Source organism: Ornithorhynchus anatinus, chromosome 3, assembly GCF_004115215.2.
Source record: "Ornithorhynchus anatinus isolate Pmale09 chromosome 3, mOrnAna1.pri.v4, whole genome shotgun sequence".
Classification (NCBI taxonomy): Eukaryota; Metazoa; Chordata; class Mammalia; order Monotremata; family Ornithorhynchidae; genus Ornithorhynchus; species Ornithorhynchus anatinus.
In genome coordinates this window covers 13,217,742-13,239,471 of record NC_041730.1, presented here as the reverse complement: position 1 = coordinate 13,239,471, position 21,730 = coordinate 13,217,742, and the positions used below count along the sequence as shown (strand labels likewise).

Genomic DNA, 21,730 nt, shown 5'->3' with positions numbered 1-21,730 from the left:
AAGTGTACTGAAGTTCTGGTTGTTTTTGCACCGAAATCCTTGTGTCCTATGTGTATTATCATGTTATCTCATGCGGAAGCGGCGTGGCCTAGTGGAAAGAACAGAGGCCTTGAAGTCAGAGGACCTGGGTTCTAATGCTGACTCCACCACTTACCTGCTGGGAGAACTTGGGCAAGTCATTTAACTTCTGTGCTCGGTTGCCTCATCTGCAAAATGGAGATTCAATCCCTGTTCTCCCTCCTTCTTAGACTGTGAGCCCCACGTGGAAACTGACTATCTTGTATCTACCTCAGTGCTTAGTACAGTGCTTGGCACATAGTAAGCCCTTAAGAAATTCCACAGCTACTGTTGTTATTATTCCTTGTCTGCTTGTCATCATTTTCCCCAAACCTTTATGTTGTAAGCCTTTTTTGTCCAGGAACCATGTCTTAGTCATTATCCATGTACCTTTCCAGCATTTAGTGCTTTGCCCATAGTAAGCATTAAAAGGTATAATAAATAATAATGTTCCAATTCTCCAAAGGGCTCTTGCAGTTTAAGTAGTAGATTTTTCTAATAATAATAATAGTAATAATTGTGGTGTTTGTTATTTGCTTACTATGTGCCAGGCACTGTACTAAGTGCTGGGGTGGATACAAGCAAAACCGGTTGGATACAGTCCCTGTCCCACGTGGGGCTCACAGTCTCAATCTCCATTTTACAGGTGAGGTAACTGAGGCCCAGAGAAGCAAAGTGACTTGCCCAAGGTCACACAGCAGGCAAGTGGTGGAGTCGGCATTAGAACCCATGACCTTCTGACTCCAGGCCTGTGCTCTAGCCAGTACGCCACGCTACTTAAGCATAGGCAGCATTGAGGGGAAACTATTAAGTCAGAATGTCCATTGTAACTTACTAAAGGATTCTGCAGATTGCATGAACCAATTTTCAGTGGTTTGGGATAGTGAGGGACAAAGATGAGGGTCTCAACATCACGAGCATCAGCTATGAAAAGTTTTGTGGGAATTGAATTCTGTCTTTAATATTTATCTCAATATGCTGTATATAAACCTCAGGTAGAAAAACGTTCTTTAAGTGGTAAACAGTAATTCACTCATATATATTGAGTGCTTACTATGTGCAGAGCACTATACTAAGTGCTTGGGAGAGTACAGTCCTTAATCCAAAGGTACTCCTCTCATTCAGTTTTCAGTGTTGCAGAACTTGCATACTGTGTCAATATTTATGCATAATAGCTCTCAGAAGTCCAGCTGAGGCTGGGGAGGAGTTTCCTTTTCACCATTTCTCCAGTAACTGCTCAATAAATACAATTCAATGAATGAATGAACTTTAGGAACAGAGCGGCCCAGTGGATAATAATAACAATAATAATTGTGGTATTTGTGATATTTGCTTGTATCCACCCCAGTGCTTAGTACAGCATCTGGCACATAATAAACCCTTAACAGATATCACAATTATTATTATTACAGTGCTTGCCACAAAGTAAGCGCTTAACAAATACCATAAGAAAAAATTCAAGGCAACTTTTGGAATTGTCACCTTGGTTTTAGTGGATTTTTAAAATGTTGAGCACCGACCAGCATCTCTGGCCTCGCAGGGCAGTGGAGAGACAGCAACATAATCCCAAACAGTGTTTAGGGAGAATATAAATATACTGATTCTAACAAGAGGGGCTTTAAACAGCATTGTCTTGCTAGTCCAGTGCTAGCCGATCTGTCGCCGTTTGGGGCACGTGACTTATTTTCTTTGTGGCTCAACAAGGAGGAGCTGTTGTAGGAGAAGGAAAATATTCTGCCAGTCTAATTTTAGAACTGGGCAGTCTCTGCCTTTGGGAGGATCCTAGCAAGATTTTATATTTATTTCAAATGAGTGGATGGTAATAATAATGATTGTGGTATTTATTAAGTGCTTTCTATGTGCTAAGTACAGTTCTAAGCACTGGAGTAGGTACAAGTTATTCAGGTTGGACACAGTCCCTGTCCCACAAGGGGCTCACAGTCTAAATAGAGATTAAGGTTTAATTCCCATTTTAGAGAGAAAGTGACTGAGGTACAGAGAAGTGAAGTGACTTACCCAGAGTCACATAACAGACATGTGTTAGAGCTAGGATTAGAACCCTGGTCAATTGACTCCCAAGCCCATGCTGTTATCCACTAGACCAGGCTGCTTCTCTAATGTTTGGCTTTTCACCTTGTTGCTGTCCATCTTCTTTGCTCTGAGTTCTCACTGTCTCTTTCTCTCCCTTTCACTTTGTGTCCCATTTGCCCAATTTAGATCATGTGCTCTTTAAGTATAGGCTGAAGCTCTGATTCTGCATTCAGTAGAGTGCCTGCAACACAGCCGTGCACTGATCAGAAGCAGTGTGATTTAGTGGAAAGAGCAAGGGCCTAGGAGTCAAAGGAACTGGGTTCTAATCCCAGCTCTGCCACTTGCTTGCTCTTGGGCAAATCACTTCACTTCTGTGCCTCAATTTCCTCACCTGTAAAAATGTGGTTCTGATGCCTGCTTTTCCTCATACTTAGACCGTGACCCTCACTGTGTCCATCCTCAGTAACTTATGTCTACTCCAGCGCTCAGAACAATTCCGGACACATAGTAAACGTTGACCAAATATCATAAAAAAATTATGGTGGTTGTCGTTATCGTTCTTAACCCGATGGAAAAAAATGAAATCCTGATCATGGCTGTCGCTCCATCCGCAGCTTGACGTTCGGGAGGAGACCAGTAGCAATAAGGATCTCAAAGTCCAGTGCGACGAAGAGGAGCTGAAGATTTACCAGCTGAACATTCAAGTCCGGGAGGTCTTTGCAAACCGTTTCACTCAGATGTTTGCCGACTATGAGGTCTTTGTCATCCAGCCCAGTCAAGATAAGGAGTCCTGGTTCACCAACAGGGAGCAGATGCAAAACTTTGATAAAGTGAGTGTGAAAAGCCACCCTGGGCCTCTTTGAATAGGAGAGGAAATATATAGCTTTCCTCTCGAGGAAAACAGGAAGCATAGGTAGCTTTATTTACATACTGGGGAGGCCAGAAGAATTTTTAGAATGTAGGTCGATCATGCGTCATGGTTTATTTCGGAGAGACCTGGGTTTTTGTTGGTTACCCTGGCAGTTTTACTGGACACTACCTTGGCTAAACTGGGCAAGCCTGTCTAGCACCAATCCCCAGCTGCACTAGCTCCCCTTAAAGGCTGAATCTCCCAAGTTCAGCCAGAGCCTGCTCAGTACATACTCAGTGTACGTTCCACAGCATTCTGCAATGGAATATGGGCTGCCCAGACTGCTTCTGGGGACTAGAATGTCATATTCTGGGCCTGGAAGTCAGAAGACCCGAGTTCTAATTCCTACTCGACCACTTGTCTGCTGCGTGACGTTGGGGGCAGGTCACTTCGCTTGGCTGTGCCTCCATTCCCTCACCTGCAAAATGGGATTCAATACCTCCTCTCCCGTCTACTGAGACTGCAAGCCCTATGTGGGGCCTCATTGTCATGTATCTATCCCAGCGCTTAGCACAGTGCCTGACCAACAGTAAGCTCTTAACAAATACCCCTATTATTACTATATTCTCTTTGCTCCAAAACACCCACTCCCCTCTCTCCTGTCCCAGTTACCAAGAGAGAAAGCATAGGGGTGTAAGTTTGGGCTGCTGTCCCAGTGCCCCAGTTTTCAAGCAAAAGAATTTGGTCGGCCTGTATTAGAATGCGACTTGTGCTTTCTGGTTCTTGTAAAACCCTTGTAAATGGCAGTGTTGAACCTGCTAATGGATAGTGGCCTCTAGCCTGTGGCCTCTTGGTTATTGGTCAGGCTAACCCAGCACGGTTGAATGTTCTGCCAGTCAGTCATGTTTATTCAGTGGTTATACTGTGCAGAGCAGTGTTCTAAGCACTCGGGAGAGAACAACGCAACAACAAACAGTCACATTCCCTGCCCACAATAAGCTTTACAGTCAGAGGGGGAGACAGAGTAGCTGGGTGACTTGGGACCCCCGCAGTGGGAAATTTGGGGGTCTTTCTTTCCACCCCTTTTCAGCCCCTCTTGCCCGTTCCCATTCATACAGTTGGGACATGTTAACAGTGTCAGGCAGATGTGGTTTTATTATCAATTAATGGTGTTTATTGAGAGCTTCTAGTGTGCAGAGTACTGTACTATGTGCTTGGGAGAGTCTGATGTAACCGAGTTGGTAGACATGTTCCCTGCCCATAAGAGAGCGTACAGTCTAGAGGGTACATGGTGTGTGTGTGATAGCTTACAGTCTAGAGAATATGTAGTGTGCAGTGAATAGTATGTATGATATGTAGTTCTGTTTTGAGCAGACTTTTCATTTTGCTTTGCTCACTTCATGACTGAGCCCGTCACGTATGTTTGTCTCTGCTCCTCGGGGTGCGTCTCTGTATAACTGTTGGTATCTCTGTGTGATTCCACCTCTCTCTCTCTGGACCCCGTGTCTTTGTCTCTCCTCTGGTCGTTCCCACCAGGCATCTTTCTTATCAGACCAGCCCGAGCCCTACCTGCCCTTCCTTTCCCGGTTCCTGGAGACGCAGATGTTTGCCTCCTTTGTGGACAATAAGATCATGTGCCACGATGATGATGACAAAGACCCCGTGCTGCGGGTGTTTGATGCGCGGGTGGACAAGATCAGGTTGCTAAATGTCAGGACCCCCACCCTGCGGACATCTATGTACCAGAAGTGCACCACTGTGGATGAAGCAGGTGAGGTCTCTCCACCCCTCCTCCATTGGACCTTCTCTCTCCTAATAGTGATAAGAATTGTGGTATTTGTTAAGGCCCTACTTTGTGCCAGGCACTTTTCTAAGTCTGGGGTAGATACGAACTAATAGGGTTGGACAAAGTCCCTGTCCCATGAAGGGCTCATAGTCTTAATCCTATTTTACAGATGAGGGAACTGAGGCCCAGAGTATAATAATAATGAGAATTGTGGTATTTGTTAAGTGCTTACAATGTGCCAGGAACTATACTAAGCGCTGGTGTGGATACAAGCAAATCAGGTTGGACACAGTCCCTGTCCCACATGGGGCTCACGGCCTTGATCCCCATTTTACAGATGAGGTAACTGAGGCCCAGAAAAGTGATATGACTTGCCTAAGGTCACTCAGCAGACAGGTGGCAGAGTCAGGATTAGAACCCAGGCCCTTGCTCTATACACTAGGCCATGCTGCTCCTCCCCTTCTCTGTACGTCCCAGGTTTGGATCGGTCTGATTTGACCCCTGTAGTTCAGAGTCAGTGTCCTATGTGAGAAGGAATTCTGACCTGGAACTTCCTCCCCCTCCATATGCAACAGTGCACCACTCTCCCCACCTTCAAAGCTTGTTTAAAATTACATCTTTTTTTTATGGTGTTTGTTGAACACTTACTATGTGCCAGGCACTCTTCTAAGCACTGGTATAGATACAAGATAATTTGGACAGAGTCCATCTTCCACACGGGGCTCACAGTTTTAATCCCCATTTTACAGATGATGTAACTGAGGCCCAGAGAAGTGAAGTGAGTTGTCTAAGGTCATATGGCAGACAAGTGGTGGAGCCAGGATTAGAACCCTGGTCCTTCTGACTCCCAGGCCCATGCTTTATCCACCAGGCCATGCTGCTTCTCCTGCATCTTTTCCAAAAGGCTTTCCCTGATTAAACCCTCTTTTCCTGTATTCCCTCTCCCTTCTGCATTGCCTGTGGTCTTGGATCTGGCCCCTTTAAGCCCCTGATATTCACCATTCCCTCAGCCCCTCAGCACTTATGTACATTTCTGTAATTTATTTTATATTAATGTCTGTCTCCCTCTCTAGGTTGTAAGCTCCTTGTGGAACATGCCTGCCTACTCTTTTATATTGTACTCCCCCAAGTGCTCAGTACAGTGCTCTGTACAGAGTAAGCCCTCAATAAATATCATCGATTTGATAAACGTGAGAGCAGGGATCGTCTCTGCCAACGCTATCATATTGTACTCTTCCAAGGGTGTAGTATAATGCTCTATACAGAGTAAATGCTCAATAAATACCATTGATCGATTAATTAATCCCCATGTTACAGATGAAGAAACTAAGGCACAGAGAAGTGAGGTGACTTGTCCAAGATTACACAGCAGTCAAGTGACAGGACTAGGATTAGAACCCGGATCCTTTAACTCCCAGGCCAGTGCTCTTTCCATTTGTCCACATTGCTTCTCGAAGTGAAAAGAACTTTGACTGGAGGCATTTGGAGGGAGCACAATTAATCAATGAAGCAACCAATTGTATTTCTCCCACTCTGTAGCGTGATGAGGCGAAAATTCTTTTCTCCATTTGCTCCCCGGTTGGCACTAAAACTCAAGCACTCATTCACCTTGCCCCCTCCTACCTCACCTCCCGATTCTCCTCTACAGCTCAGCCCACATCTTCACTCCTCTAATGTCAGCCTTCTCAGTGTACATCCATCTCACTGCCCACATCCTACATCTGGCCTGGAATGCCCTCCCTCTTTATATCCAACAAACAATTACTATCCCTATCTTCAAAGCCTTATTATATAGGCCTTCCCTGACTAAACCCTTCTTTCCTCTTCTACCTCTCCCTTCTGCATCTCTTTGACTTGCTTCCTCTATTTATCCCCTCTTCCATCCCCACTGCACTTATGTACATTTCTGTAATTTTATTTATATTAATGTCTATCTCCCCCTCTAGACTGTAAACTCACTGTGGGCAATGTGCCTGTTATATTATTCCACTGTACTCTCCAAAGTGCTTAGTACAGTGCTCTGCCCACAGTAAGTGCTCAATAAATACAATTGACTGACTGATTAGCAAGGCCTCAGTATTGGAGGGTGACCACTTGTCCCATACCCCTCACTGAGGCTCCTTGTTCCCATTGGTGTCTTGTCCAGAGAAGGCCATTGAGATGAGGCTGGCCAAGATCGACCACACGGCTGTGCACCCCCACTTACTAGACATGAAGATTGGGCAGGGCAAGTACGAGCCGGGATTCTTCCCCAAACTGCAGCCGGACGTGCTGTCCACCGGCCCGGCCAGCAATAAGTGAGTGCCCTCTGAGAGACTCCTGGGTGGGCCCATGGAAAGGAGGCGGGAGGGGCTGGAGAAGCAGCATGATGCCGGCAGGGGCCCAGATCAGGTGGACGGAGCTACCCAGTGACTCCAGCGGGATCCTCCAGCCTGCCCCGGTGGTATGGAAACAAAGTGGGAAAGACCTTCCAGATAATTCAGATCATTTACGGTTCCAGGCAAGAACCCGGCTAATACTAGTGGCCATCTGGTCGGGTTCTAGCTGTGCAGATTAGCGTGGGTTCTTGGGCCCAAAAAGAGACCAGCCTGGGGGACCAAAAAGAAACCTAATCATCAGCTGGGGTCCACCCTGTGGGCACTGTACGTTTTTCCTCTTCAGGAGGGTTGTGAGAAGTGCTGTTTCCCTGTTGGGGCTTGGGCCTAACATTTTCACAGACCATTTGCTGCAGTTGGTTCTATCCCAGGCAGATGACAGCAATAAAACCCTGAATGTGTATAACCCATTTTATTTTCCAAAGCACTTTCACATTATTAATAATAATAATAATAACAATAATAATAATAATGGTATTTAAGTGCTTACTGTGTGCCAAGCACTGTTTTAAGCCCCGGGGTAGATTTTTCTCTTCACCACTTTACTCTGAGTAGGTATAATTCTCCTCATTTTACAGAGGAAGAAACTGAGCCCCTGAGGGGGACACTTGAAGGGTCAAGTGTCTTGCCGGAGGTCACACAGCAGGCAGGTGGTGGAGCCGAGACCAGACCCTGAGTCCTGGACCTCCCCCCCAAACTCAGGTCCAAGCTGTTTCCACCCCACCGCACTGGGCTGCCCTCCTCTTGTTCTGAGCCTCCTGCTGCCAACCCCCCATTGACCCCTTTCCCCACCTAGACCTCCAGGCGGTCCCTAACTCCTGTCTCATTTGCACTAGGTGGACGAAGAGGAACGCACCCGCCCAGTGGAGGCGGAAGGATCGGCAGAAGCAACACACGGAGCATCTACGCCTGGACAACGATCAGAGGGAGGTGCGAGCTTGTTGGAAACGACAGTATGGGCTTTTAGTGCAGCCCCCCCACCCTGGTGGGAAGGGCCAGATCAGTCTCCCTTTGGTGGGCAATCTGAGGACTTTCAAAATCCCAACTTGGAAATCCAAGTCAGTTTCCAAGGCCGGGAATGTGGCAGGATCTAATAATAATTGTCGTATTAAGCACTTAATGTGTGCCAAGCACTGAGAAGCAGCATGGCACAGTGGATAGGATGTAGGCATGTGGGAGTCAGAAGATCATGGGTTCTAATTCTGGCTATGTCACTTGTCCAGTGCTTAGAGGACCTGGGCTCTAATCCCGGCTATGCTACTTGCCTGCTGTGTGACCTTAGCCAAGTCACTTCACTTCTCTGGGCCTCAGTTACCTCATCTGTGAAATGGGGATTGAGACCGTGATCCCCACATGGGACAGGGACTGTGTCCGAACCGATATGCTTGTATCCACCCCAGTGCTTAGTACAGTGCCTGGCACATTGTAAGTGCTTAACAAATACCACAATTAATATTATTTACTATTGCTAAGAACAGGGATAGCTACAATACAATTAGGTCAGACACAGTCCCTGTCCTACATGGGGCTCATAGTCTAAGCGGGTTAGGAAGCACATCTTTAATTCCTATTTTCAGACAAGGAAACTGAGGCACAGAGAGGTTCAATTGTCTTGCCAGGGTCACACGGCCAGCAAGCGGCAGAGCCGGAATTAGAACTCAGGCCTCCTGATTCTCAGGCCCTTGCTTTCCCCAGTGGGCAATGCGACTTCTTGACCTGATCTTTAGGTCAACCCATTGGCCCTCCATGTTCTCTGTCTCTCAAAGATAGCAGCAGTAGCAGGTTTCCTGTTTATTGGATGCTGTTTGCAACTCCTCAAGGGACCCATTCTTGAAACAAGGAAAGGATTTTGTCTCCTGCAACTCTCTTCGTCTCTGAGTTTCAGAAGGGTCAGGATTCTGCAGTTCGCATTTTGCAGGACCCGTCTTTTTTTCTGCCCTGTTCTGAGACCTTTATTTTAAGCAGTAAATCTGATTTAGTTTTGGAGACCTGAGGAGAAAAGGTTACTAAGTGAAGAGACGAAGCCAAAGCCCCTTCTTTGTCCCTTTAGTCCTCGATCTCTGTAATTCAGGGTAACTTGATTGCTGCCCTGTAATTAAGATTGAATCACAGTTTCCATTATAAGCCTCAAGATAAAAGGGCTTCCCAGCTTAGTTGTGAAAACTGGAGACTGACCTTGGCAGTGTACTTGACAAAAATAGCCCTTGGATTCATCCAGTTTTGATTCAGATGAAAATGGAATACACTGATGGGTTTTCACACTATTCTCCAAAGGCTGCTTGGGTTTTGTCGGGGGCTAGGAGAAAGATAATTCCATTTTGACTTGGGGATTTTTCTTTTGAGCAAGAAATTAAAACAGGAAGCAGAGAAACAGCGAGGCCTAGTGGATAGGGCACAGGCCTGGAAGTCAGAGGACCTGGACTCTAATCCCGGCTATGCTCTTTGCCTGCTGTGTGACCTTAGCCAAGTCACTTCACTTCTCTGGGCCTCAGTTAGCTCATCTGTAAAATGGGGATTAAGTCTGTGAGCCCCAAATGAGACAGGCACTGTGTCCACCCGATTTGGCCGTATCCACCCCAACGCTTAGAACAGCGCCTGGCACATAGTAAGCACTTAGCAAATACCATCATTATTATCATTATTTATTTATTTATTTATGCGGAATATGGACTGTGTCCAAGCTGATTATCTTATATCTCCTCCAGTGCTTAGTAAAGCAGTGCTTACTCCAGTGCTTAGAGGACCTGGGCTCTAATCCCGGCTATGCTACTTGCCTGCTGTGTGACCTTAGCAAGTCACTTCACTTCTCTGGGCCTCAGTTACCTCATCTGTAAAATGGGGATTAAGACTGTGAGCCCCACCTGGGACAATCTTATAACCTTGTGTCTCCCCCAGCGCTTAGGATAATGCTTGGCACATAGTAAGTGCTTAACAAACACCATTATTAGTAGTAGTAGGAAGCATTTAGCATTAAAAAAAAAAGGAAATTGTTTCATAAAGCTCAGCTGATGGGGTTCAGGAAATTTTGAGTGGCTCACAGCAACTCACAGCCCAGTCTCAGAGGCTGTTAGACAGTCATATTTATTGAGCGCTTACTGTGTGCACGGAGCACTGTAATAAGCACTTGGGAGAGTTAAATTAAACACTAAACTGAGAAATTCCCTGCCCACAGCAAGCTTACAGTGTGAAGGGTTAGCCTTCAGAGGGATGGCCCGCCAGACCAGCTCTCTCCCCCTCAATCCCACCCCTCCATCTGGAGCCCTTATTGCCTCAGGCAACTTAATGGTCCAGTTCACTCTTTCAAAAGTTCAGGGCCGAAACTTGTCGTTCCGGTTGTGTTCGGTTATAAACATTGCATGGCATGTGCAGGTTGCAGACTCCAAAATTGAGAGTTCAGGCACCCTTTAGAACCTGGTGTCTTTGTCTTCTGCTCTAACCTCTCTCTCCTGTTTCCCTGCATGCCTTCCTTCTCCTCCTCTTGCCTGCCCTACTCTTGTTTCATGCTGTGGGCTCTGTCCGGCCAGCGGTTGGACTTTTCCGCTCCCAAGCTTCAGATGCAGTTTTATTTAGCACGGAGCCAGCCCGGGTGGTCTTTCAGGTCCTCTCTAAAACCGATGTCCGACCTTTACCTGGTATGTCAAGGGGTGGCCTGGTGCGGGATCCGTCCACAGCCTCCAGGTGGATGGGTTTAGCTAGCCGGGGGTGTCCAAGAGCTTCCAAAAGGCTGTGGGGCTGGGTTAAAATGGAAGGGAAACCTTGTGTCCAGTCAGCAGCCTTCTCTCTGAAAACCCCTTGCTATTGGACAGTGTGAAGGATTTTGCCACTCCATTCATTCACTCAATAGTATTTACTGAGTGCTTACTGTGTGCGGAGCACTGTACTAAGCTCTTGGAAAGTACAATTCGGCCGCAGATAGAGACAGTCTCTACGCAACAACAGGCTCTTCTTGAGTGGACTGCCCCTCATGGCTCACCAAATGAGAAGCATTATGGCCTAATAGACAGAACACAGCCTGGGAGTCAGAAGGACCTGGGGTTCTAATCCCGGCTCTGCTACTTGTCTGCTGAGTGACCTTGGGCAAGTCACTTCACTTCTGTGCCTCATCTGTAAAATGGGGATTAAGACTGTGAATCCCATTGGGGATGTTGACTGTGTCCAACCTGATTAGCTTGTATCTTACCCCGGTGTTTAGTACAGTGCCTGGCACATAGTAATGCTTAACAAATACCATAAAAAAAAGACATCTATCAAATTGTATTTATTGAGTGCTTACTGTGTGCAGAGCACTGTACTAAGCTCTTGGGAGAGTACAATATAACAATATGACAGGTATATTCCTTGCCCATAATGAGCTTACCATCCTGCTGTTAAATGACTGCCGTCGTCGCTCCCCTTCCACATTGGCCTTCCCAGGGTCCGCTGCTCTCTCCCGCTTTCACATTGCTTTTTAGCCTGCCCCAGGAAAGCCTCTGCTTCAAGCCCTCGCCTGCCATGGTGGCATAGTGTCTCCGAGAAGGCCATAGCGGCCCAGCCCTCTCCCAGGTTCCCCCAAGATCCTGGAGCTCCCCCTTCCCGTTTTAAGTGGATAGATTTGTAGGAACCTGCCGTCCCTAGGGGCCCCCTGTCTCTGAAGCATCGTGGAATCAATCAGTTAATCAACAAATGGTATTTATTGAGTGCTTACTATGTACAGAGCACTGTTCTAACCACTTGGCAGAGGACAACAGAAGTAGCAGAAACGTTCCCTGCCCTAACAAGCTTGGAATGGGAAACAGCGAGCCCTAGTGGAAAGAACACGGGCCTGAAAGCCAGAGGACCTGGGTCCTAATCCCGGCAGTGTTCGGTGACCATGGGCAAGGCCCTTAATTTTTCTGTGCCTCAGTTCCCTCATCTGCAAAATAGGGATTCAATACCTGTTCTCCCTCCTGCTTACAATGGGAGCCCCATATGGGACCTGATTATCTTGTTTCAAATCCAGCACTTCGTACGGTGCTTGGCACATAGTAAGTTCTTAACAACTAAATATCATTATTACTATTATTATTATATAATTGGGAGGTGGAGCCGTGTCAAAGCCAGCGATTTCTTTGATATCCAAAGGTCTCCATATCCTCTCTCTCCCCCGGCCCCAGCCCTCATCGTGACTTTGCCCATCTCTCAATTCAGAAGCCAGTTGCTGCCTCTTGAGTTAGCTGCCAGGAATAGTCCTCCCTAGATGCACCATCTGATATAGTTAAAGCAAAAGAAAAAATGAAAAGAAAGATGTGCTGTGTGGCAGTGAAAGGATTCAAGGAGGGAGTATTAGAGGGCTCAGCTGATGGGGCAGCGGGAAGGGAGGCAAGTCCCTCTATCCAGTGCCGTCATGTGCTGTGGTGTCTGTTGCTTTGACTTGACGTGAATGCTAATTTTAGCCTCCTGGTTCAGTTGCTGCAATCTAGTAAAGGCTGCCAGCGTCTCCTCTTGATTGTTCTATTATCCGATGGGTGATTGCATAGCGCTCTTGTGACACTTTAAATTAACGAGTGCGGCACACCTGGAAATTAATTCTCGTTCCCATCCCCTTTGAGGTAGGTTTGTGTGATCGTCAGTAGGCCAAGAAATATTATTTCTACTAGATAGGCCCTCCCACCCTCCCTGCTGATTTTGGGGGGGAGGGAAAGGGGGGAATATTAGGGGGGTGGGGGTGGGGTGGGGGTGGGGTGGGGGTGGGTTAAAATTAAAGTGACAGTGCCCTCTAGCGGTCGGTCCCCTTCATCACCAGATGCTTTTGTGAACTGCCCTTCTGGAACTCAGGCCCCTGTGCTCAATGTGCTTTCATCGTTTCATTTTATTATTTATCAGAAATACATCCAGGAGGCCAGGAACCTTGGCAGCAACATCCGCCAGCCCAAATTATCGAACCTCTCACCATCCGTGATTGCGCAGACCAACTGGAAGTTTGTTGAGGGTTTACTGAAAGAATGCCGCAACAAGGTAAAGCGCTCCACGGCACCTGGCTGGCTTTTCCTGAGCGTGTTGCTGGGAAGTCGATCGGTGGTATTTATTGAGCGCTGATTGTGTGCAGGATAATGTGCTAAGCACTTGGGAGACTTCAATATAATGGAGTTGGTAATAATAGTAATAATAATGATGATGATTGTTAAGCACTTACTATGTGCCAGGCACTGTACTTAGTACAGTGCTGGGGTGGATACAAGCAAATCGAGTTGGACACGATCTTTGTCCCACGTGGGGCTCACTGACTCAATCCCCATTTTAAACCTGAGGTAACTAAGATCCAAGGAAGTGAAGTGACTTGTCCAAAGTCACCCAGGAGACATGTGGCAGAGCATGGTAGACATGTTCCTTGTCTACAACGGGCTTATGAACCTGGGCCAGCCTGGAGAGCCGATGACAGTTCTTTGCTTGATTTTCTCTGTTGATAAAAAGAGTTGCTCTCGGGAAGAAAATGAAACAAATGGGATGTCGGTTATTATCCCAGGATGCCTCGATCTTGCTAAGTCAGTCAGTGACTTTTATCGAGTGCTTACTGCGTGCAGGGAAAGTATAATTATAAGAGTTGGAAGAAGTGACCCCTGCCCATGAAGAGCTTATAGGCTACAGAGGAAGACAGATTTTAAAATAGATTAGGGATAAGGGAAATAGTTGAGTATAAGAATATTGACATAAGTGCTGTGCTGATAGGGTGAGTATCAAAATGCTTAACGGGGAGTGAGTCGACAGGGATTACATTCTCTTTCACTCATTTCGAGTTTCTTAACAAGGAGCACAGCTAACTTGCCTGTGCCTCAATTTCCTCATCTGCAAAATGGGTATTTAATACCTATTCTCCCTCCTATTTAGACTGGAAGTCCCCAGTGGGACCTGATTATCTTGATTCTACCCCAGCAGTTAGTGTACAGTGCATGGCATATAGTAAGTGCTTAACAATTTTTTATTATTATTATATAATTGGGAGGGTGGAGCCAGGTCAAAGTCAGCGAGTGAACAGTTCCAGGGGCTGTTTTTTAGACCAGTCTTAGTTGCTCCAGCCCCTTGGTTTGCCAGTTTGCGGTAATAATGGTAATGATAACTGTGGCAATTCTTTAGTGCTTAATTAATATTTACCAAGCACTGTACTAAGCACTGGGCTAAATACAAGACACTATCCCTGTCCCTCATGGGGCTTGTAGTCTAAGTAGGAGAAAGAACAGATATTTAATCCCCGTTTTACAGATTGAAGAACTGAGGCACAGAGAAGTAACTTGCCCAAGGTCACACTGGCAAATGGACCTGGGTCCTAATGCCAGCGCTGCTGTGTGACATTGAGCAAGTCACTTAACTTCTCTGTGCCTCAGGTGGCTCATCTGGAAAATGGGATTCAATTCTTGTACTCAGTTCATGCTTGGCACATAGTAAGCTCTTAACAAATACCACAATTATCATTGTTATTGTTATCATTATTACTGTCTCAGACCAAAAGTTTAAAACTAAGGCAGAAATGCAGTTGAGGAAACTGAGGCATAGAGAAGTTAAGTGATATGTCCCAGGTCACGTAGCAGGCAAGGGTTGGATCTGGGATTAGTCATTCATTCAATTGTATTTATTGAGCGCTTACTGTGTACAGAGCACTGTACTAAACACTTGGAAAGAACAATTCAGCAACCACTAGAGACAGTCCCTGCCCACAATGGGCTCACAGTCGAGAAGGGGGGAGACAGGCATCAAAACAAGTAAACAAGCATTAATAGCATCAATATAAATAAATAGAATTATAGTTATATGCACACCATTAATATAAATAAATAGAATTATAAATATGTACATATGTATACAAGTGCTGGAGTGGGAGAGGGTTAGAGCAAAGGGAACGAGCCAGAGCAATGGGGAGGGGAAGGGGAGCAGAGGAAAAGGGGAGCTTAGTCTGGGAAGAGATTAGAAGCCAGGCCTTCTGGCCCCTGGGCCCGTGCTTTTTATCCACAGCCACGCTGCTTCTGCTCTACATGCCTGTGCTGGGAGTGGTTCTTGAGGAAATTTTCTTTTTCTTCTGTTTTGAGCTCCTCCCAGCCTGCAAGAGGAGCCAACTGTGAGCACTGTGTTTACAAGCGTAACCAAGGATTAGAGCAGGGATTCTGCTGTCACAGGGGAGGTATGGCACTGACTCAGAATGATGGAGCTTGAGGGAGGTGTGGAGTAGTGAGATCAGCTAGTAAGGCCGAAGGCTGAGGGGTGTCAGGGGAGTTTGAATCACCCCAGCCAGAAGGGAATGAAGTCCCGAAGGATCGAGAAAGCACATGAGTAAGAAGAAAATTCCAGTATGTTCCCTCTGGTTCTTAGGTGGAATCGGATTGAAAGAATGCAGTCATGATTTTTCATATTCCCTCAACTGTTAAGGAGCTTATTGCCGAAGGAAATTTCTGAATCCAACGGGAGGTCACCGGATTGCAATGATTTGTGCGACTCTGCCTGCCTCTAGCAGTCAGATGGATCCGGGTCGTGATCTGTGTCTTGGGCTGCATACTAGGAGCTTCAGCTGGCTCTGCTTGGGTCGCTCTCAATCCACCCTCTGAATTCCAGACCAAGAGGATGCTGGTGGAGAAGATGGGCCGGGAAGCCGTGGAGCTGGGCCACGGGGAGGTGAACATCACTGGCGTAGAAGAGAACACTCTGATCGCCAGCCTCTGTGATCTGCTGGAGAGAATTTGGAGCCACGGCCTGCAGATCAAGCAGGTAAAAGCCACGCTACCCTAGCCTACGGGGAACTCACTCCATCTTATGCCCATTCCACCATTACTCCTCTGTGAAACATTTCCCACCAGAGACCATACATCCCATCTGCTCTTTTTTAAAGACAGCTCAATAGAGAAACAGGATCACCCATTATTTTAGATCCCCGTCTCTAAGAAATGCCTTCCGTTTAGTGATTGGGATGGGAATCTTCCTATGAGTGAAAAAGAAGGGAAGATGCCACAGGTTGCCCTGTTTGTTTGAGGGACTCCAAGTGATTGAAACAGAGATCAATCAATCAATCATATTTATTGAGTGCTTACTATGCGCTCAATACCGTACCATACTAAGCACTCAGGAGAGTACAGTACAAAAGACATAGTAGACACTTTCCTTGCCCATAACAAACTTACAGTCTAGAGGGGGAAGAAGGACATTAATACGAATAAATAATTTATAATATATATTTTAAAGATATGTATTTAAGTGCTGTGGGGCTGGGGATCGGTCAAATATCAAGTGTCTAAAGGTCACAGATTGAAGTACATAGACGATGCAGAAAGGAAAACGAGCCAGGAAACAGAGGCTTTAATCGGGGAAGACTAAGGGGTTCAACTTTCCTCTGAAGGAACTTGGAAATGGAAACGTTTCAAACACAGATCTCTGCTAAAGAAGAGGTGTATGGTTCAGTGGAAAGAGCTTGGGAGTCACAGGTCACAGCTTCTAATCTTGGCTCTTGTGACTTTGGGCAAGTCACTTAACTTCTATGTGCCTCAGTTACCTCATCTGTAAAATGGGGATTAAGACTGGGAGCCCCACATGGGACAACCTGATTACCTTGTATCCCCCCCAGTGCTTAGAACAGTGCTTGGCAAATAGTAAGCACTTAACAAATACCGTCATTATTATTATTATTATTGTTACTGCTCCTGTGTTCTGCATTCAAGTCGTGGCTAGTAGGATCCTTTTCTTCATTGACTTTAAATTTCTATCATCAAATTTGGTAGGGAAAAAATAAGGAATGCTAATAACTTCAATTTTCTGGCTTCTCACTGGGGAGGTTCATTCTTCCCATTTAGCAGGAACTGGTCAAGGTCACCACTCCCTGTTCAGGAGATAGTTCTTAAAAACGATGATCTTAATAAGAGATTTGTGCAATCCTTAAAATATGCCCAGCAATGTCCACAATGCAGAATATGATTTAGGTTATCAATTTTTTATTTTTTCTCTTTTCCATAATATGATGGAATGATGAGAGAGTAATTCACTGTAGAGCTTGCCTTCAAATCTAGCAAATCCGGTACTGAAAGGGAGGGAGGGGACTAAAAGCATAGTAAAACCTGCATCGGAAACTGCTTGAAATTTCTTCCTTGAAGTCACTGGGGCGTTGGGAAATCAATTGCTGGGTTACAAAGAAAGATGAGCATGGCTAGGAGCACATCATCATAAAGTATCCCTAGGGAGAATTGTGTTGGGCTTGGACAGACCCATCCAAGATCTGTAATCACAACATATTATTGACCCCATGAGGCTTACTTCATGGACATATTTTTTTTTTACTTTGAGAGGGACAACAACTGAGAGAACTTTTTCTGTGATTTTTGCTAATTGTTTTAGTTCAGGTTTCAGAAGGCAACGTTATTTACAGTGACCCTCCTGTGGGCATCTGTTTCAGGACTCTGATTTTTTAAATTTGTTTTTGATTCTTTATGACTTTCATTTTCTTGAAATCCAATGCTCCCCTTCAGTCTCACAGTCGAAATGGGAGGGAGAACAGAATTCCCCATTCTGCAGTTGAGGAAACTGAGGCATAGAGAAGTTAATTGATCTGCCCAAAGTCAGGCAGCAGGCAGTGATGAAGCTAGAATTAGAACCCAGGTCCTCTGGCTCCCGGACTTGTTCTTTATCCACTGCCATGCTGTTTCTGCTCTTCTCACATTTGTTGCCGGTCTGGTGGTGTCAAAATGTCTCAAGACAGATAGCCACCTATTTTAGAAGAATAAAGATGTTGTTCCTCTTTGAAGGCAGATTGTATTGTACTGTCTGTGCACTTTCTTGGGGTAGGTGGGCTGATAGAAAATATGTCTGGGCTGCTACTTGTTTGCAAGACTGTCTTAAGTCAGAAAGTTATTTTGGCAAAGCAGATCCAGCAAAGGCAGCTATTGTAGTGCAGTGTTCTTGTTTCTCATATAACACCACCTTCATCTTGCCCTCATCACCCAAGGTTTGTCTCATTTTGAGTGTCACAAACGTTTCTCTTTGTGAAGGTGCCTTGGTCTCTTTTTCTGACCTTCCCTCTTGTATACTACTTAGGATAGAAGCGGTTCTACTCTCATCCTAGAAGACAGAGCCCCAGTATACTCTGCTTCAACCCCGCTTTGGGCCTTTCAGACTCCTAGATGGCCAGCCCTACATAAGGTTAATGCTTTGGATTGATTGCAGATGTTGACAAAAGGGGCTGGACAATCTGCTGTGATAGAATCATCACAGGCCCAGTGAAGGAGAGCGCAGGCCAGGGAAATCTTGTCCAGGGACTCAGATTTCAGGGTGCCAGGTTCAGTTAGGGCCTTCCCAACTCTAGTCTTGCAGATAAGTACTAATCACTGACCAGCCTACCATCCCTCAAAGACTTCCCCAAACTGAACCACCACATTCTCTTCTGCTGTCCCTCTGTTCCTTCTCCCTCCCCGCACCTGCACTCCTGTCCTTGTCTCGATGGCTACCTGCAAGGAATTCCCTCAGGAATACCCATGGAGGAGCCCTTCCCCTCTGCCCATCCCATCATTTTGGTTAATTAATTACTCCCAGAGGGATACATTTCCTCTCCTCTGACCTACCCCATCTTCTTTTCCATTAGTTATATGTTATTTTAGCCATTTGTCCCAAGGCTGCTGCCCCACAGTGGGGGACGGAAGGGGTGACTTTTCCCGTATTTTTTTTTTATTTCAAAGCCATCTCAAGGGGAAAAGAACAGCCTGACTCGTGGTCCCAGAATGGCAGCCCCTGGTGGATTGGCCTATGAGATCTGCCTTGAGCCTCTAATGCAGCTGCTCTTTTTGCTCTCTCCTATGCTATCCAACCCCAGTCTTCTGCCCTCCCAGGCAGGAAGCCCCACTGTTATTCTTTGCTTATTGGCTCTCCTGAATATCACTGTTAAGAGAAGGCAGTGAATAATAATACTAATAAAAATAATAACAATAATAAGGGTATTTAAGTGCTTACTAGCTTACTGTGTGTCAAGGATTGTTCTGAGTGCTGGCATAGCTACAAATTAATCAGGTCGGACAAAGTCCCTGTCTCACATGAGGCTCACGGTCCAAGTAGAGCTCACTATTTATTAATAAACAGTATTACTGCTGCTATTAATACTAATATTAATAATGGTATTTGATCACTTACTATGTGCCAATCACTGTAATAACCACTGGGATATATACAAGATCATCAGATTGAATAGAGTTCCTGTCCCACAGGCTCACAATCTAAATGGGAGGGAAAGCTGGTATTGATTCTCCATTTGGCAGATGAGGAAACTGAGGCCCAGAGAAGTTAAGTGACTTGCCCAAGGTCACACAGCAAATGGCAGATCTGGGATTAGAACCCTGCCCATTAAGTGTACTCCTTCTGGTTTGGGAGTTACTCTTTCCATCCCTGCCGGGCCCAAAGAGCTGTTTGAATCTCGTGCCTCAGGGGATAGAGTAAGAGCTGTTTGGGCCACACTGCTTTCAAGAAACCCACCAACTGCCCTGCCAATTCTAGAGGCTGGAGGCAACACCAGTCTTTCTGCTCTGGAATCATTCAGAGAGGAGCCATCCTTGGCTAGTTCACTGGGAAAGTGATCCAAAATGGGACAGAGGACACCCATGACGCACAACAGTTGCCTGGTGCAATATTGCTTTAAAAAAGACCAGGCTTTTTTTATTTTTAACCAGGGACATAGTTTTCGACTTTCAAGAATGCTCTGTGTTGTAACTCTTTCAAAACTCCAGAAGGTTTATTGAAGGATTTAGTTCAACCAGATTGAGTTGGGTTTAAAACCAAATTTGAGTTAAGGGCAAACATTTCGCCCCAGAATGGCAGACCCTGGTGGATTTGCCTTTGAGATCTGCCTTGAATCTCTAGGGGCAAATAGTTATCCCTTTTTCCTCCACCAAACCTCTAACCCACTGACATTCTGTACCACTGGCCTGCAGCCATTTCTCCTGGCCCAGGCCAGTAGCTGTCTGTAAGCCTGTTCTGTAATAATAATAATAATAATAATATTTGTTAAGCACTTACTATGTACCAAGCACTGAATTAACTGCTGGGGAAGATTACAGGAAATCAGGTCAGATTCAGTCCCTGTCCCACATGGGCCTCACTGTCTTGATGGGGAGGGAGAGCAAGCATTTAATTCCCATTTTACAGATGAGGAAACTGAGGCACGTAGCAGGCCAGGTGGCAAAGCTGGGAATGGAACTCAGGTCTCCCGACCTCGAATCCTGTGTTCTTTCCACGAGGCCACACTGCTTTCCTGTATCCCACAGGTTTCAAGAAAGCCCCCAACTGCCCTGGAACCATGCTTTGATAAGCATCCAGAGCTTGTCAGAGTTTGCACTGTGATTTGAACTACTGCATATGTGACCAGTCGTGTTCTTCCTTTCTGTGAAAGAGAACGGTTGGGCGTTTTTCTTCCTGGAATGCTGGTCCCCTATCCTGGAAGTTCCCCTCCCAGGCTTGCCCTTTGGCTCTCCTTCCTGTAAATGGCGATGACAGCAAAGATCGTCAAAGCTCCATTTCCCCTACTCGTGTGAGGTGCACATGTGCTCACCAAGAATGGAACTGGCCCTCGCTCCTTTCAGCTGCCTAGGATTTTGGCCAAGCCACTGCAAAACACCCCACTCTACTTCAGGGAGATCAGCCTTTCTGCTTATAATGAAATTGACCCGTTACCTGAACATCCTCTTTAACTGTTGCACTTCGTTATTTAGAAACTCAGCCTATGTACCTATTCTCCTTCTCTGTGTTTCAGGGTAAATCAGCCTTGTGGTCTCACTTGTTACATTACCAGGAAAACAGGCAGAGGAGGCCAACGTCAGGAAGTTTAAGTACCTCAGGTAAGCTGTTTTGCAACGAGGGAAAAACCCCCTCTCATATTTGTGAAACCTCATTGTTACACAAAGGACTCCTAAATATATTTTGTCTTTTCAAATGCTAAACTCCACATTCTCCATGAAACAACACATAGGAAAATTCCTGGAATGTTATTGCGTGATTCCTATAATCTCTCGATGAACTAAGTAATAAATCTTACCGGTTTGTTTTCACTTAAAATTGGAATGCCAAATGGAAGGGAGCAATCTGTGTGGGAATAACTTCAGTTTTGTGTTTTCAGCCATATCCTCTTCCTCTGGGGATGTGTGTCTTTGCTTATCACAATTACAAATTGGGAATACAGTGCTCCTTATGAGTCAGAGCCATAAGCACTCCCCTGTCTCCTTTCCTCTCCATATGAACCATATCTTTCTGCACTGAAAAAGAAATCCAGAACAGGAACCCAGAATCCTACATAAGGAAGCTCAGAGCACCTCCCTGGGCCAGGAAGACAGCAGATAGGTTCTGTCCAGCTCATTCACTCAATCAGTGGTATTGACCGTTTCCTGTGTGCCAAGCACTAATCAGTGCTTAAAGGAAGCAGCGGGGCCTAGTGGAAAGAGCACAGGCCTGGGAGTATGAGGACCTGGGTTCTAATCCTGACTCCTCCACTTACTTGCTGTATGACCTTGGGCAAATAACTTACCTTCTCTGTGCCGTAGTTCTCACATCCTCAAAATGGAGATTCACTAACTGTTCTCCTTCCTACTTAAACTGTGAGCCTCGTGAAGGTCCTGATTATTTTGTATCTACTCCGGTGCTTAGCAAATACTATTGTTATTATTGTTGTAT

At 45.8% G+C, this 21,730-nt stretch overlaps 1 protein-coding gene across 4 annotated transcripts in view; it reads left to right on the top strand.

Annotated features, from left to right (window-relative positions):
• Positions 1–21,730, top strand: part of DENND5A (DENN domain containing 5A) — a 111,193-nt gene that overhangs the window by 73,748 nt on the left and 15,715 nt on the right. For 2 of the 4 annotated variants that reach the window (XM_029060534.1, XM_029060532.1), the window contains 8 exons: positions 2,703–2,918; positions 4,475–4,709; positions 6,871–7,021; positions 7,936–8,029; positions 10,624–10,731; positions 12,941–13,072; positions 15,656–15,808; positions 20,817–20,901. In XM_029060534.1, coding sequence (XP_028916367.1) covers positions 2,703–2,918; positions 4,475–4,709; positions 6,871–7,021; positions 7,936–8,029; positions 10,624–10,731; positions 12,941–13,072; positions 15,656–15,808; positions 20,817–20,901 — 1,174 coding nt within the window. The remainder of the gene's footprint in view (positions 1–2,702; positions 2,919–4,474; positions 4,710–6,870; positions 7,022–7,935; positions 8,030–10,623; positions 10,732–12,940; positions 13,073–15,655; positions 15,809–20,816; positions 20,902–21,730) is intronic. The other 2 variants (XM_029060536.1, XM_029060535.1) reach the window with 1 other exon arrangement.